This window comes from Dermacentor albipictus, chromosome 2 (assembly GCF_038994185.2).
Source record: "Dermacentor albipictus isolate Rhodes 1998 colony chromosome 2, USDA_Dalb.pri_finalv2, whole genome shotgun sequence".
Classification (NCBI taxonomy): Eukaryota; Metazoa; Arthropoda; class Arachnida; order Ixodida; family Ixodidae; genus Dermacentor; species Dermacentor albipictus.
Window position 1 is genome coordinate 193,603,638 of NC_091822.1, and position 16,720 is coordinate 193,620,357.

The 16,720-nt window shown below is 45.8% G+C and overlaps 1 protein-coding gene across 1 annotated transcript; it reads right to left on the minus strand.

The window, feature by feature from the left end:
* Positions 1–4,519: 4,519 nt before the first annotated feature.
* Positions 4,520–5,416, minus strand: LOC139055829 (uncharacterized). Its single transcript, XM_070533378.1, has one exon. It carries the CDS (start codon positions 5,414–5,416, stop codon positions 4,520–4,522), a length of 897 nt encoding a protein of 298 aa, XP_070389479.1.
* Between the last annotated feature and the right edge of the window lie 11,304 nt (positions 5,417–16,720).

Below are 16,720 nucleotides of genomic sequence, written 5' to 3' on the forward strand. Positions count from 1 at the left end.
CAGAATAACCTCTAAATTGTAATTAAACGCGAATACAGGAAAGTCAAAATTACTATTGTCATAAAATGGTACATTTCTAATTTTTATTTAAATAATCTTCAGTTAAATGGTATAAATTAAATTCGTTAAATTAAATAATAAATTGTTTAATTAATAGATGAACTGTTTTATTTAAGTATGTAACCCACCGGCTGTAACGCCGTTTGGCAAAGCTGGGCACTCATTGAATAAAAAAAAGGAATAACGAATTTCTAATAGCTTTTCTTTGACGCCGTAGCGGCGCTGTCAGCGCAAGACGTTATCCGCAAAGGCAAAGCCCTACTCCAAAACTCTTCAGTCCTGCATTCTAAAAACAATTGCACCCTATAGAATGTATATTTGTTCATCGTCATCTGTCTTGCCCGCATTTCCTTTCTTTAACGCTGCGAACCCGGTACTTCCAAGTCACGAACGGCACGCATTATCAGCATGACAGAGCATTCTCGACAGGAAAGTAACGAGCGCAGTGTTTTTAAGAAAGGAAATGCGGGCAAGACAGATGACTATTTTGTTGTGTGGCAAATATACACCCCAAAGGGTGTAAAGGTTATTAGAGTGCACTCTACACTCTTAGAAAAATTTACACCCTTTGGGGCGTATCCTGTCCCACAACGATAATCGTCATCTGTCCTGCCCGCGTTTCCTTTCTTTAACGCAGCGAGCCCGGTACTTCCCAGTCACGAACGGCATGCGCGTTATCAGTATGACGCAGCATTCTCGACAGGAAAGTAGCGAGCGCCGAAAGTACCGGGCTCGCCGCGTTAAAGAAAGGAAATGTGGACAAGACAGATGACGATTATTGTTGTGTGGCAGCAACTGTTCTTAGAGCTTCCGTGAACTTTCCTTCAATCCATTGCGAACAAGGCTTCCTTAGGGAAGCCGAAATGTCTTTTAGATTTATTCCTTTTTGTACTTCTTTCTTTCACAACATCTGCAGGCTTGCTGTGACGCCTGTCACCGGCAAAAGATGCCGAGAGCAAGTGGGGCTATACTAATCCAGGTACAACCAAATTAGGAAGGCCTACTAAGCATCAACAAGACAACTCCCTGACCAGAACAGGAATTGGCCTCTCTGGTGCAGTATTCGGCCACCCCCTCCCACATGGCTCACTCACTTACCCAATGGCCCTTAGTCTCTAGCAGCTGCGGAGCACTTGACCAGGGTGGCGGTCAGACCTGTAACGCAGCAGAGGGTGCTCTCTGGGTCCGGACAGGCCGCCGATGGAGACTGACCCTTGCAACGTTCAACACCCGAACCCTCACGAGTGAAGCTAGCTTAGCAGGACTCATTGAGGAATTATCAGACATTGTTTGGTATATCATCGGCCTAAGTGAGATTAGAAGAAATGGTGAGGCTTATATATTGCTGAATAACGGACATGTCCTCTGCTATAGAAGTCTCCTAGATAAGAAGCAATATGGCGTAGGATTCCTAATCCAAAAGGGCATAGCGGGCAGCATTGACGAATTCTACAGCATTAATGAGAGGGTAGCTGTATCGTAATCGAGCTTAATAAGACGTGTATATTAAAGGTAGTAGAAGCGTACGCTCCAACATCCAGTCATGATGATGAGGAAGTAGACCAGTGTTATGAAGATGTTGAATTAGCGATGAGAAAAGTGCAAACTCAGTATACTATAGTAATGGACGCCTTCAATGCAAAAGTGGTGGAAAAGCAGGCTGGGGAACAAGCAATTGGCAACTACGGCGTCGATTGTAGGAACGCTAGAGGGGAGATGCTGGTAGGATTCGCAGAAAAGAATAAGCTTCGAATAAAGAACACCGTAGCAACAGAAAGTGGACCTGGAAAAGCCCTAATGGTGAAACAAGAAATGACATTGACTTCATACTTTCTGCTGATCCCAGCATAGTGCAGGATGGAGAAGTGATAAGTAGGGTGAAGTGCAGTGATCATAGGTTATTGAAGGCTAGGATTCACCTCAATTTGAAGAAAGAGCAAAATTGGTCAAGAAGAAACAGGTCCACCTTGAGACAGTAAGGGTAAAAGCAGACAAGTTCAGGCTGATACTTGCAAACAAATATGCAGCCTTAGAACAGAGAGATGATGGTGACATAGAGCTAATGAACGAAACCGTAAGAAGGTTGGTTTCATAGGCAGCAATTGAAGTGGGAGGCAAGGCACCAAGGCAACCAGTAGGCAAGCTCTCGCAAGTAACAAAGGACCTAATAAAGAAACGACAAAAAATGAAAGTGTCTAACTAAAGAGATAAGATAGAATTCGCAGAACTGACAAAACAGATCAACAAGGTGAAAATAAGTGATATGCGAAACTATAACGTGAGAAAGATTGAAGATGCCGTAAAAAATGGACGCAGCCTGAAATCAGTGAGACAAGAACTTGGTATAGGACAAAGCAAGATGTATGCACTAAAAGATAGGCAAAGTAATATCGTCCGCAATCTCGAAGGTATAGTAAAAGCAGCAGAAGAATTCCATACTGACCTGTACACTACCCAGAGGAGTCAGGATACCTCAGTTAGAAACAGTAATGAACAGGATACAGAAAGTCCTCCTATAACTAACGATGAGGTCAGAAGGGCCTTGCAAAACATGAAACGAGGAAGAGGGGCAGGAGAAGATGGAATAACAGTCGATTTAATCAAAGATGGAGGAGACATAATGCTTGGAAAACTGGCGGCTCTTCATAAGGAGTGTCTATCGACTGCAAGGGTCCCGGAAAACTGGAATAATGCAAACATTATACCAATCCGCAAAAAGGGAGACGTTAAAGAATTGAAAAATTATAGGCTCATTAGTTTACTCCCAGTATTATGTAAAATATTTACCAAAATAATCTCCAATAGAATAAGGGCAACACTAGACTTTAGTCAACCAAGGGAACAGGCTGGCTTCAGGTAGGGATACTCTGCAATGGATCGCATCCATGTCATTAATCAGACAACCGAAAATCCGCAGATTATAATAAGCCTCTCTATATGGCTTTCATAGATTACGAAAATGCATTTGATTCAGTAGAGATACCAACAGTCATAGCGGCATTACGTAATCAAGGAGTACCGAACGCTTACGTAAATACCTTGGAAAATATCTACAGAGGTTCTACAGCTACCTTAATTCTACACGAGAAAAGCAGGAAGATATCTATAAAAAGGAGTCAGACAGGGAGACAATCTCTCCACTGCTATTCACTGCGTGCTTAGAAGAAGTATTCAAGCTATTAAACTGGGAATGCTTAGGAGTAAAGATCGACTGCGAATATCTCAACCTTCGGTTTGCCGATGACTTTGTTCTATTCAGCAACAATGCAGACAAGTATAACAAATTATTGAGGACCTTAACAGAGAGAGTGTAAGAGTGGGGCTAAATATTAATATGCAGAAGACAATGATGTATGACCAGGCAAGGAAACAAAAATTCGGGATCGCCAGTCAGCCTCTAGAGTCTGAAGGAGTACGTTTACCTAGGTCAACTAATCACTGGGAACCCTGACTATGAGAAAGAAGTTCACGGAATAAAAATGGGTTGGATCGCATACAGCAGACATCGTGAGCTCCTGACTGGAAGCTTACCGTTATGATTTAAATGGAAGGTATACAATCAGTGCATTTTAGCGGTGTTGACATATGGAGCAGAGACTTGGAGACTGACAAGGAATCTTCAGAAGAAGTTGAGGACTGCGCAAAAAGCGATGGAACGTAGAATGCTAAGCATAACCTTAAGTGACAGAGAGAGAGCGGGTTGGATCAGAAAGCAAACAAGTATAGACGACATTCTAATTTACATGAAGAGAAAAAAATGGTGCTGGGCAGGTCATGTAATGCGTAGAGTAGATAACCGCTGGACCATTAGGGGGACAGAATGGGTACCAAGAGAAGGGAAGCGCAGTTGAGGACGAGAGAGGACTAGGCGGTGCGACGAAATTAGGAAATTTGCAGGGGCTGGTTTGAGTCGGTTGGCGCGGGGGAAGGGGTAATGGAAATCGCAGTGAGAGGCCTTCGTCCGGTAGTGGTCATAAAATAGGATGATGATGATGATTTTATGTTGGGGCAAGCGCATGTCGTACGACATACATAGGGAGGCGTAGTCGTTACGATGGGGGCATTTGTACAGGTTCATGCATGGAAACACCGTGCTGCTATCGATTAGTGCTGGATTCTGCGATAACACTGCGCAGCACGCTTCTGCCAGATTGCCTTGCCAACACCTTTCTTGACCTCATGTGACTCGGGTACAAGATTACTTATGCCGAGTAATCTCGCATTTGGAAGACAAATGATCACACGCTGTGGTGGATGGACACTTTATTTAGGCTAAATATGTCGCTTGACAGGCAACGATAAAGTAAAACATTTTAAAAGTGCATTGGTGAACTCCAATGCAGTTACAAGATCTTCAATACGCGTCGTCAGTCGAAGGTGCCGACGGATAGAACACTAACATCTGCTAGTAGAATTTGTCATTTGAGAAGTCTCAGAAGTATCGCTACCAAACCAAACTTCAGCGATACTCGTCGGAACTGTGTGACGATCCATCGGAATCCTGTTGGGTTTCAGGAGACGGGTTTTCGGTATGTGCAGCCTGGCCGACGCCTCCCGAGGCGCAGGCCGTCGGCGGCGCTCGAAAGGCGGCGCCGGTAGGTCGGCGATTGTGCGAGTCATCTCTGGCGGTGGGATGCTGTAGCAAAGAACAACGGGCTTTTTCCGCTTCTTCCTGGCTCGTGCACTGGCCGCGTGCCGAAGTGGAAGGCGTGCCACTTGCTGCAGCGGTGTGCAAACTCGTAGAAGGCGCGGTCGGCTGGTCACTGGTGGGACCAGCGGCCCGCGAACTGTCAGGGCTAGTTGGAAAAGGCGTAAAAAGCGGCGCTTTGCTCTCCGGGTAGCGGGCGACTGGTTTGCAAAGTGAGGAGAGCTCGCCGATGCCTTGCCCGAAAGAAACTGGCGACGGAACTGGAGCATGCGGTCCCGCAGATACCGCGGAAGAAGCAGATCCTCTAGCAGCTGCTGGGTCCTCTTCGAGCCACTCGCTGGGCGTTGGCAATCCCGATGACTGGCTCTGGTCCGTGTGAAGTGGTGGCCTGAACCTACTAGAGTCCCATGGCATAGCCGTGCTCTGCAACGAAAGGGAGCTGGAGCAAGACGTGTCACACGACGTAGTGTCCGATGACGAGGAGGTAAGGTTGCCCATAGATTCATTCGAGGTGGACATCTCTGAAGGGGTCCGATCCATTCCGACACTTGATGTGGTGCTGCTTTCACGAGAAAGTGGCATGGATGCCGAACGCCTGGGTTGTTTAGCGGCCGGGGGAAGGGATGGCGATGCATTGCGCGCGGTGTCGTCGTCCGGTGACAGTACGCGCACAGAGCCTCTCGCCGACGACGAAGCCGGCGGCGGCATTGCTGTTTTGCACTCGGGTTCGGTGTAATGAAAAGCTGCTTGTGAACTTGAAAGCTATTCGCTCTGCAGAGTACCTGCTGTGGGCGTGAATTGCGAAGACTGGCGAGTGGCTGTCACTCCGAATCCTGTCGTAGTCGCTCCGACAGGAGGTTGGACTTCGGTCTCGCGAGATGTCTGAGCAGATGTTGCGTCTTCATCCATGGGGACGTCTTGCTCTTCAGCGCTGCTTCCATTATCCTCGGTCGATACCGAGGCGTCAACCTTGGCGTCTGGCGGCAGTGATCTCTCCATTTACGATAACTTTTGCGTCGGACGTCAAGGACAGAGGAAGTATGGCAGTGCTCGATGTCTCGCGCTCGTTGCTCGAGTGGGTATCAGCGAAACCGAACGCCTCTCGTCACGATGTTTTAAAGGCTGTCAGAGCGGGGAATCGGCAACTGCCTAGTTAGTACCTGACACAGCTAGGTTTGAAGCGCGTGTAGATAACCTGTACGCACCATACACGCAGAAAAAAAAAGAGAGAAAAGAAAAGCAAGCGAGATACGGATTACACGCGTAAAAATGCGACGCATAAAAAATGCTATATAATAGAGTCTCGTCATTGCACGTGTTGTGTGCGTTCGAAAGTGTGGTGATGGTCAGCTGAACTTGCGTGCCACCTGAACAAAATTTTTGCTTCTGTCATGCAGAAATGAATAAATGCGCCTCAGGAAAAAAATTGAAAGCCGTTTAACCAAGAACGCTACCGTTTAATGTCATGCGGGCATTGTATACCTGACAACGTTTTGCGTCGTCCTGATATTTAGTTACAGCGTATTTGATAGCAATGCCACTGCAAGGGCGACCGTCGCTAACTGAGATGTAAGCCACCGGCGAGTGCATTGCAAGAACCGGCGGTGACTTGCGTCTGCAACGTGTATGTACAGTACATACGTACGGGTATATTGAGTGGCTGCACGTTGCCGTTTGTGACGAATCAATAAATATCGATATTTGGCGATGATGTTGTGGTGTGGGTGCTTGATGTGTGCGTGCTGTAGTGATTGGTGCGATTAGTAAATAGTAATTTCTTAAGCTATTTAATGATCTTATATAGCGAGCAGACATTACCGCTTCTTGGCGTGTTTGGGATCCTCGTGAAACCATTACTGTAACTTAAAGAAAATTGTCTAAATTTTGATGAATCCAATATCGTATAGTTGTGCACGTGTACGCAAACAGGGCGTTCAGTGCATATTCTCAGTGGCGTGGAAAGTAACAAGACAGCGACCAAAGGGACCTGGATGCTCAGATCTGTGACCTCACCGAAATATGCCAATATGCCGCGGAACTAAATGTGGTGCCTGAAAGGGAGCTGCGTTGGCTACATTGCTCATCACTTTCATCCTGGTGCGCTTCGCGATGAAGTCTTGCGCCGCAACAGTATGACGCCACTGCTCGGAGCAGCCAGGACTTCTGCTCTGCACTTTGGGTGCATGCGGCCGCACTGAGGCCTCACTCCCACCCGAAATCGCCCGACGCTGTGTAAAAACAAAAACAAAAACAAACAAACCCCGCTAAAGTGTAATTTCTAAGGTTTTCCACAAAGCAGCCCTTGTATCGTCGAGGCGACGGCCTCCTTTTTGAGTGTCGACCGCTTACGACGTGATGGGGATGATCAGGGGGGTGGGGGGGTACACTTATTACTATCTTGATACCGCGCTCCTTCCGCGTATTGAGTCCCACATAAAAGTTTACTTTAACTAACTTCATCTGAAGAACATATATGGGTATCTAAGTGAACTGAAATACCAATAAATTAATACCGGTAAGCGCAGTTTCAAGACGGGACAAGAGAAATACACCGACGCACAGGATAAGCGCTAACCCGCAACTAAATTTTATTGGGAATATTTCGCCTACCTAAATACACAGCAGACCGGAATCGCGCCAGCGCTGTGTCCACCAAGCCAACCAATGTGCCGTATCAAAGAGCGTACAGCTCACAGCATCATTCCTAAAAACTGCTTTTCTTTGCTACGCAAAACAACCGACGTGTCACTAATACGGGCGCTCTCTTTCTTTCTAATATGAAATGCCTCCATGATTTCTCTGGCTAAAGCATTACCACTCCTGCCTATACAATTCGAATGCCGGAAAGAATTGGCTTACATAGACAGGACCTACAATGCATAGGCAAATGTAATTAAGCCTTGTTAAATACAGATCGCTCATGTTCCCGCGCCCGACCGCCGACGCATTGGCCGATTTGTCCGATATAAACCTTTCCGCACGTAAGCGGAATCTGGTACACAACGCCAACGGCGCATGCTACGTATGGCGTGGTATGCTTCTTTCCACTGCAGGCGGGTTTCCTCGGAGGTCCCGGAATGCGTGGGCGTAATCTAAGCTTCGTCCGTATGGCTTCAACCAGCTTGGTGACTTTGCGAATTGATCATTTTCAACGAAATGTTGCGTTATAAAAGCAACGATTCGCGATGTTTACGCATGTGCGCAGCGACTAATCGCCTTGCCGTGTTTAGAAAACTTTGAATTCCTGTAAATTTATAAAGATAACGCGTACACTCATTTATTCACGAGCATCCATCTTGACCCTTCCTTATTATCTTTTTCCTCTTCCTGTTTTTCTTGCCTCTTCAGTCCTGTTCTTCGTCGGAAGATCACAATAAATAACGTCACAAGAAGTTTCAAGCCCTGAGCCCTAAATCAATGTACTAATCATTATTCCCAGGGTAGCTGAACGAGGCTGTGCCAGAGTTTCCGCTGGTAAAATTTTTGTAGGAGCCTCTGTCTTGCTTTATCTTGCTTTATTTTCAATTCTCCTGGGCACAATTTCTTTCTTTCTTTCTTTCTTTCTCCCAGCAGCCACAATTGAGTGAGCTGCTTTAGAACTACATAGAAGGCCTGGTTACAGAAACGTGTGCTCGAAGAATTGTGGGGTAGGCGCGGCGACTATAGACTGAGTCAAACATTGAGATATGGAGAAAGGATTCATCCGCGTTTTGCCCGCTTTGTAATGTTTAGTGGAGCCACATTTGACAAATGTTGGAACTGACGTGAAATAGCTTTATATATTTTGCACAGATGGCGTCACCAGCAAGAGACGCCTGTGAGATTTATTATTTATTGGAAATGTTTTGTCTTGAGCACTCATTAGTAAAACACGCGAGTGCTAGTAATTACAAGACATTGTATGATTCTACTAATGTGCAGAACTTGTTGTGAATCAGCGTGTACATAAAAAAGAATGTCGATTTGCACGGAGCTGGCCAGCAGAAAAATGAGCTAAATTCACTGCTTCCGTGTAGATTCCTTAATCAACATAAGACAATTTTCTCTTCATAGAATCGCAGAAAAGGGCTTGCTTCTTGATTAATTTCAAAGTTTCAGCTTGAATAGTTTTCCCTCTTCTTCGGTAATGCATGACCAAGTATAGCCATAAATTGCCAATTTGAAGTAATAGTAACTCTTGGAACTGTTTATCAGAACACAGAACAAGTTCGTATAGGTGATAAGCGCACGGTAACCTAGAAAACCGCTAAAGTCAGACACAACTCAATTCTGCAGTGAAGCCACACCCATGCCCTCATAACTGCCAGCCACTGTTCCTCTGCGAGGCTGCAAATAGTTCGTACTTCGAACTTTCCCTGTTGCCTAAATAAGGCGGTAACCACAAAAATAAAGTTATAGGCGCATAATTTTGCACGTTTTCACTCGTCTGTTATAGTGGGACGGCGAAAGCCTAATGCTTTATTGAACTGAAATAAAACGCTTGCTTTGCTGCAACTATTTATTGTCAAGTTGTACTTTAGTTGGCAGTGAAGTTTCATGACTATAACGGGGTGAGCAGTGAAATGAACTGTACCGCGGACTTTTGAAGAGTGAGATGCTCAGACTCGATACACTTTGTCCATGTCTGTTGCACACATCATCGCTTCCGCCGTTGAAAGGCTGTCCAAGAACAGCAGGTGCTCCGGAGGTATCAAGTACGACGTCATTTTGAAATTATCGCATGACGACGATTTTGTTTGCTTCTGTGAAATTGGCTATAGCGGGGTAGTAACAACCCCGCGCGGTCTATGTGCCTTAGTCGCCAACTGCGTTTTTTTTTTAAAGTTGTTTCCAACTATAAATATTGTTGTTCTGTGTTGAAAAGGAAAAAAAAAAAGATCATTAATAAACTTTTGTTGTTCTGCCCATTTTTATCAGGGCCTAAATAAATTTCTAATTGCTTTACACGCAATATCTCTTCATAGAAAACTTGTATAAAATTTCATATAAAGGTATAGCAAACTTCATTTTGTTGCATAGTTTTACCGGAAATGCAGTACAGCGGAGGCTATAATGCAGAAAAAAGCGCCGTTTTTTGCTCACACTGTTTTGATTGCCGTCAGGTAACGCTTCAGGATAGGCGATAATACTAAGTGTCATTGGAAATCGAAGAAAGCAAGCTTTCTAACTCAATATAATTAACATCCGTCCAATGAGCGCAGAAAGCACAGTGCGCCCTCAAACACTGACTAAAATGCGGAGCGCGTGCCGCTGGAGTGGGACCGCCACCTTCTCCTCCAACTCCTTGTGCAGCATGGCACTAATATGGGCGTGCGGCGGAACAGGTAGTTTTTCGTCACTGGTGGCACCATCGCTCGATAGTCACTGGGACTCATGCTGAACGGCGAAAATGAACTCGACGCGCTCCCGTCTCACGCACTTTCACCCCTTTCACCCGACACCCGGCGTTTCCCAAGGCTGTGTATAGTCTCAGGGGCACTGGCGGGAGTTCAGGGCTGTCCCATTCGGGATGCGGTGTTGGAGCCGCAATAAGAAGCTTGCTCAGACGTTTTGGACTCTTGATGTGCATTGGACAGCGGTCGCAGAGAGCATAGCTACTTATACGTGATCGGCAATAGGCTCGTGCAGCGCCACTGCCGGATAAATGACCGATCACAAAGAGTTCCGCAGGTTTACGTGCCATATATAACCACGATGGGATTACGAGGCACGCCGTAGTGGGGAACTCCGAAATAATTTTGACCATGCATTTGGGGTTCTTTCACGTGCACCCTATGCTCGACACATAAGCGTTCTTGCGATGAGACGTGAAGTGAGCGTGCTGCGGTGGCTGGTCGAGTAATCATGCAGTCAACCGTGTATCTGTGGTTGTGCGTCATGCACCGAACCGCGGCGATGCAGCAGAAGTGACGTAAATGATTGTCATGCCTAGGTAGTTTGACAGCTTCGCGTTGTTCCTTGGTAATATAATAATGATGCTGACAACCCCAGATTTTCCTGAATATGTAGCCTGTAAAGTATAGTTCGCAAGACCATGTGTTACAGTCGTAAGCATATACCTGCAAGCATCGAGACGTATCATGATTGACAATTTGGTAAATATTTTTAGCATCAGATTATCATATATGGGTACATAAACGCACAAAACGTAACATGGGGATGTAATCACTGTGATGCCCGTGGCAATGTCGTTGAACGCGCCGCGGAAAGATGCAATCTTTCAGTATTGAATGATGAACCTGTCACATTTATGCGGGCATAACGCTACACCAGTTGCATAGACGTTACACTTGACACAACAGTTGCATAGCGTGTTACCGACGCTGGGTGGACAACAGATGCAGAAACACGTGGAAGTGATCACTTCGCAACTCTCATATCACATCCGCGTTTAAAAAGTACTGCGAGACGAAGATACGTGGATATAACAAACTGGCAGCTCTTTTTTCCACAATTGACCAGTCGCGTGAATTGTGAAGCTGACGTAGAAAAACTCACATCAGTGATACAAGAAACAACGAATATGTGTACAAGACAAGTGCCCATTCCTGACGAGTACACATCAGTTGATGGAGAATATTGCTACGGGGTCGTATTCCCACTGACGAAGAGCCGCGCAGGAAGAAGACGAAGACGACGATTGGAAGCTAGCGCGGGCTGTTGCCTCTTGGTCATCTGCGGCGTATTGCCTTGTAAATATACTTGTAAATAGCTTTTCGTTGGTGTCGTCCTACGTAACATATTTGGTGGAGGTGGACGTTCCCTGTACCTCGTCACGGAGCTTCGCAGTGGACGGTCCGTCGAGCCTACCTTCATGGCTCCCGGCGACGCCAACCCGACTCCACCGGCTCCGACACCTGCTGCCACTTCGACGACCTACATCACCCTCTCCGCTCCCCGTGATCCTGGCGTATTCTCGGCAAAAGATGGGGAAGACGTCGAGGACTGGATCAGCCTTTACGAACACGTCAGCCGCAATAACCGGTGGGACCCAACTATCATGCTCGCCAACGTCGTCTTTTACCTCGGTGGCACACCTCGAGTTTGGTATCGGACGCACGAAGATGAGCTGACCAGTTGGGATTCGCTTAAGCAAAAGCTTCGAGACTTGTTCGGCAACCCCTACGGTCACCAACTTGCCACGCAGAAGGCGCTTTCCGGTCGTGTGCAGACGTCAACGGAGCCCTACGTCACGTACATTCAGGACGTCTTGGCTCTATGCCGCAAAGTTGACGCCCACATGACTGAGTCCGACAAGGTCTCCCACATCCTCAAAGGCATTGCCGATGACGCCTTCAACTTGCTCGTGTTTAACAACGTCGCGACGGTGGATGCAGTTATAAAAGAGTGCCGCCGCCTGGAATTCGCTAAAAGCCGACGTATCGACCAACAGTTTGCCCGTCTGCCCAACACCCCAGCGACATCTTCCTGTGCCGACGCTCCTCGTCCCAACAACACTGGCGATGCTACCAGGATTGTCCGGCGTGAGATCGAGGCCGCCTATCCGGCTGCGTTCGACTCCAGCCCCTCCAATGCACCTGCAGTCACTGTTTCCCTGATCCAGGCAGTTGTCCGCCAGGAGTTCGCCAACATGGGTATTCACACCATCTGCTCGGCCCATCGCCCTGATCCCCACCCGGCATCTTCGATTCCACCCCGTCCCGCACCTTCTTACCCTCCACGTTTCCGCAACCCCTCTGAATGGCGCACTGCAGACGACAAGCCAATTTGTTTTCACTGCCATCGAATTGGGCACATTTCTCGGCACTGCCGCAGTCGCTGGAGTTCCCTGAACCAGTCTACATATACTGCCTACTCTCGCCCCCCAGGTGGCCTAATATTTGAGGGCTGTAAGAAGAAGAGCAGAAAGAGCTTATCGCCGGAGTGGAAATGTAGAAGCATATAGAAATTCGCAGCAAATCCATTCAGTCATGCAGAGACAATTGTAAAAATTAGGGGAAAAAGATGGCGTGAATATTGCAATACGTTGTCTCCCCTAACACCAATTCCACGAGTATGGATGATTATTCGTGCCTTAAGCGGCCCTGTTGTTCAATCACAACCATTCCGTGCTCTCGCAATAGCCAAGGATACTTCAGAATTAGTGATTGCTGAGGAATTCTGCAAAGTTATAACTGGAACAAGCGTATCTAATACTAGTGCTGAGTTTCAATGCTCGGTTTAAATGGCAAAACAAAAGTTTTTGCGTGTTTTCAGTCGAAGCATGTACAATTAGACTACGAATTCTCTATTATGGAGCTAAAATGTGCGCTTGTGTCTTGTACAAAGACAAAGACTGCTGCAGGTCCAGATTTCATTACATATGGTATGTTGCAAAACATGGGACCTAAAGGTCGATTGGCACTTTTGGACTTACTCAATGACTTGTGGAAAAAGAAGCGTGTCCCTGACTCTTGGAAAGCGGCCCGTGTGATATCTATATAGAAGCCTGGTAAAACACCTCTTTCTCTTGAATATTTTCGTCCTGTGAGTCCGACGAGCTGTTTATGCAAGGTCATGGAGAAAGGGATTGACACTAGGCTGCAACAGTGGTGTGAGCAAACAGAAGCACCTCCCACTTACAAGCAGGATTTCGAAGGCGGCGATTCACCATGGATGCAATTTTGGATATCGTTACGTATGTTGAACATGAACGAGCTAGGAGAAATGTCACAATAGTGGTTTTTTAGACATTAAACGAGCCTTAGACACAGTCAGCCATGCTCATATACTATGTAGCCTGCTAGAACTGGGAGTATATGGAAGGACGCTACGGTGGATATCCAACTTCTTGAATGGCAGGTCAATATTTATTCAAACAAGTGAAGGAAAAAGTTCGTCTCATAATATTATTCGAGGAGTCCCACAAGGCAGTGTCTTAAGTCCGTTTCTCTTTATTTGTGTGATGGCGGATTTACCGCGGAGATTTCCGCTTGCACTACACTACTCTAATATGCGGATGATGTTTGTATTTGGGCCTCTGATTCAAGTACCAGCCTTGTTCAATCAACTTTGCAGGAAGGCCTAAACATTGTGGACAAATTCTTAAATGAAAGAGGAATGGAATTGCCTTACTGTAACACGGCTGTGTTGCCTTTCACCAGAGGACATCTAAGGGATCGTCAGCTGTGCCTTGACGGACAACCTTTAGACATAGTGAAACAACACAAATTTCTGGGGGTTATGCTAGGCAGGCAACTTTCTTAGAATCTTCACATTAAAACCCTCGCAGAACAAACAAACTCGTTAATAAATATTCTTCTCCGCATAGCAGGCACGACATGGCGAGGGTCGGTTTCATCCTTACTAAACGTAGTACATAATGCACCTATAAAGCAAAATATAGCATATTCTTCACCTGTTCTGCGTGGAATCTCCCGTCCGTCTGAAGAGAGACCCCAACGATTAATAGCTGGGAGCCTTAGAATATGCCTAGGCGTTGCTCGAGCAACCTCAAGTTCTTTAGTAATTGAAGCGGCACGTCATCCTCCATTTCATGTTATGAGGACGGTTGAAACATGTAAACACTATTTTCGCGTTTCAGTACAGCACAAAAGGCACCAACTAGCATGTGCACAAAGTGAGAGAGACAGGGCGCACATCAATTAGGTTATTCAGGTGGCCAAAGAACTACTACCACATCATGAATTTTGGTTCTCAGATATCTCTTACCCTCCATGGTGACACGTAGCTGAAAAAATTGAACTTTCGGTTGAGGGAATTATTCCCAAACGAGATATGTTTATGCTAGCAGCACAACATCTGGCGTCATACCAAATATATGTTCGATACACTGGCTATATTCAAGCGTATACAGATGGTTCCTGCAAAACAAATTCTTCTACAGCTGCCTTTGTCATTTCAGAATGGAACCAAATACAAACATTTAAACTATCTCACCCGACGTCATCAACAACAGCAGAGCTTTTTGCAATATTGTCTTTGCTACGCTACATAAATTCAATGCAGAAAGGGGAACAATGGGTCATCCTTTGTGACTCGCAGGCAGCTTTGTCTTCACTTCACAGTGACATCGGCAATTCACAAAACATGGCGTTGGTTAACGAAATACTTATGGAACTTACAAAATCAAGTGGACAAAATCGCACAGTAACGTTCCAATAGATACCTGGTCACTGCAATATCCTTGGGAATGTTACAGCAGACAAGGCAGCTGGACAAGCGCATGTTAATAACGCCACAAATGGTCTTCCTATAACACAAGGCGAATTGCGCCGCATACTAAGATATCAGCCCGTGGTTGCACAGTGACATGGTTTGATCAGAACACGGAATCTTCTGATTTATTTCACTGTGACCCGGCCATGGCTTCAATTTCAAATGCCGTCCACACTAAATACAACCGGAGCCTTTGAAACGCTGATTCACCGTCTGCGCCTCGGTACCGCGTACACAAAACACTTTCTACATAAAATTTCAAGAGCTGATAGTGCGGAACGCACTTGTGGCCACGCTCATGAAGATGTACAACCTCTTCTGCTAGAATATCCCCGGCACGACACACACAGACAACGCTTAGCACTTGATTTAGTGGCCTTGGATCGCAGGCCCTTCAGCCTCAGGAAGATGTTAGGTCATTGGCCAAGATACTCATTGCAAAGACGAGCGTTATTGACCCTTCGAAGATTTCTAGAAGTGAGCGATATTCTCGGAAAATATTAAATAGCGTGTTTAAATGTGATGGCGCATTCTATGTTTTTCTTTTACCCGACTTTGGCCAGTCTAATGCCTAGTTTTTTGTAATTTTATAAGACTTTAATCCGAGATTTCTTATGTGCCCTTATTTTAGTCTAGCTAAGGGACCGGAATTTGTGTTTACTTAAGTGTACATGTGTGTCTGGACTCTGTGTTGCTGAGTTGACTTTTGTTTTAGTGTGGCATTAGCTTACTTACGTGACTGGACTTTGTATTTTTATAATTTGGAGTTGTCTTTCAGTTATAGTGTGACATAAGAGTACTTATTTTACCGGAATTAGTGTTGTTATGATTTCACTATCTTTGTTACGATTTATTCGTTTTTTAAAATCCCTATGTGAAAAGGAGTAGCCGGTGCCAATTAAAAGCGACAACATCTCCTAAATATCATATAATAATAAAAGGAACCTCGCGAAGCGACTTCCTAATGTTCAGCAGTCATCTATACGCGCCCTTGTAATATGTCAGTATGTGTTTCCCCGTTACGGCGAGCAGTTCTGATTGCCAGCGTGCCGATGCGGTCATCGCGCAGGTTAGGAAAGTAGTCCGTTGTCTTTTATCAAACACATTAGATTCGTTCTGCGTACCTTCTATAATGGTGCATTTTCTACAGGGAAGCTGTATACGGCTAGGGTTCCATGCATGTTTCGTGTTTGTGCGCCAACAATAAAAAGGTGAGCGATGGCCGATCCTGGAGATAATTAAATACTGGGCTGTCCCATGATGGAGGTGAAGCAGGCTTTAAGCACCCCGTCCCTAACGATAATAGTAATAAATACCAATAAATTAAATAAATAATACACGATGCATTGCTTTAAGTCGATGGGTGTACTGGAATCGTTTGTGGACAGCACATGGACTCACGAGCAGGAGGCGCTGCCACACACGCAAAGGCCAAAATGTATGTGCAACCATACACCCTTGAATCGCAAGAGAACGATGCCACCGACTGTGGGGATGTCTATGCCGTACAAAGCAAACACAGAACTGTGATATTCGCAGCGTATTTATTTCCAGGCGCACCCAAGTGGTGATATCGAGATCGAAGTTCATGACCACGCACTTTTCATGTGTTAGTCACGATGACAGAACCTCTATGATCATCTATGGATATTTCAATGTGCACACTTCAAAGCCAGACAAGAAATTGTTCACTCAGCTTGTGCTAGAAGAGTTTTAAATGCCACACTAATCCAAGGGCCCTATAACGTAAAATTATTCCTATATCTGAGGTTTTTCAGCGCACGAAAAGGGACAAAAGACAGTGGTAAGACGCGGACACAGCGCTAACTTCCA

Bases quoted from the DNA above. Each gene is read 5' to 3' on its own strand.
- LOC139055829 (XM_070533378.1), bottom strand. From the start codon at position 5,416: ATGCCGCCGCCGGCTTCGTCGTCGGCGAGAGGCTCTGTGCGCGTACTG.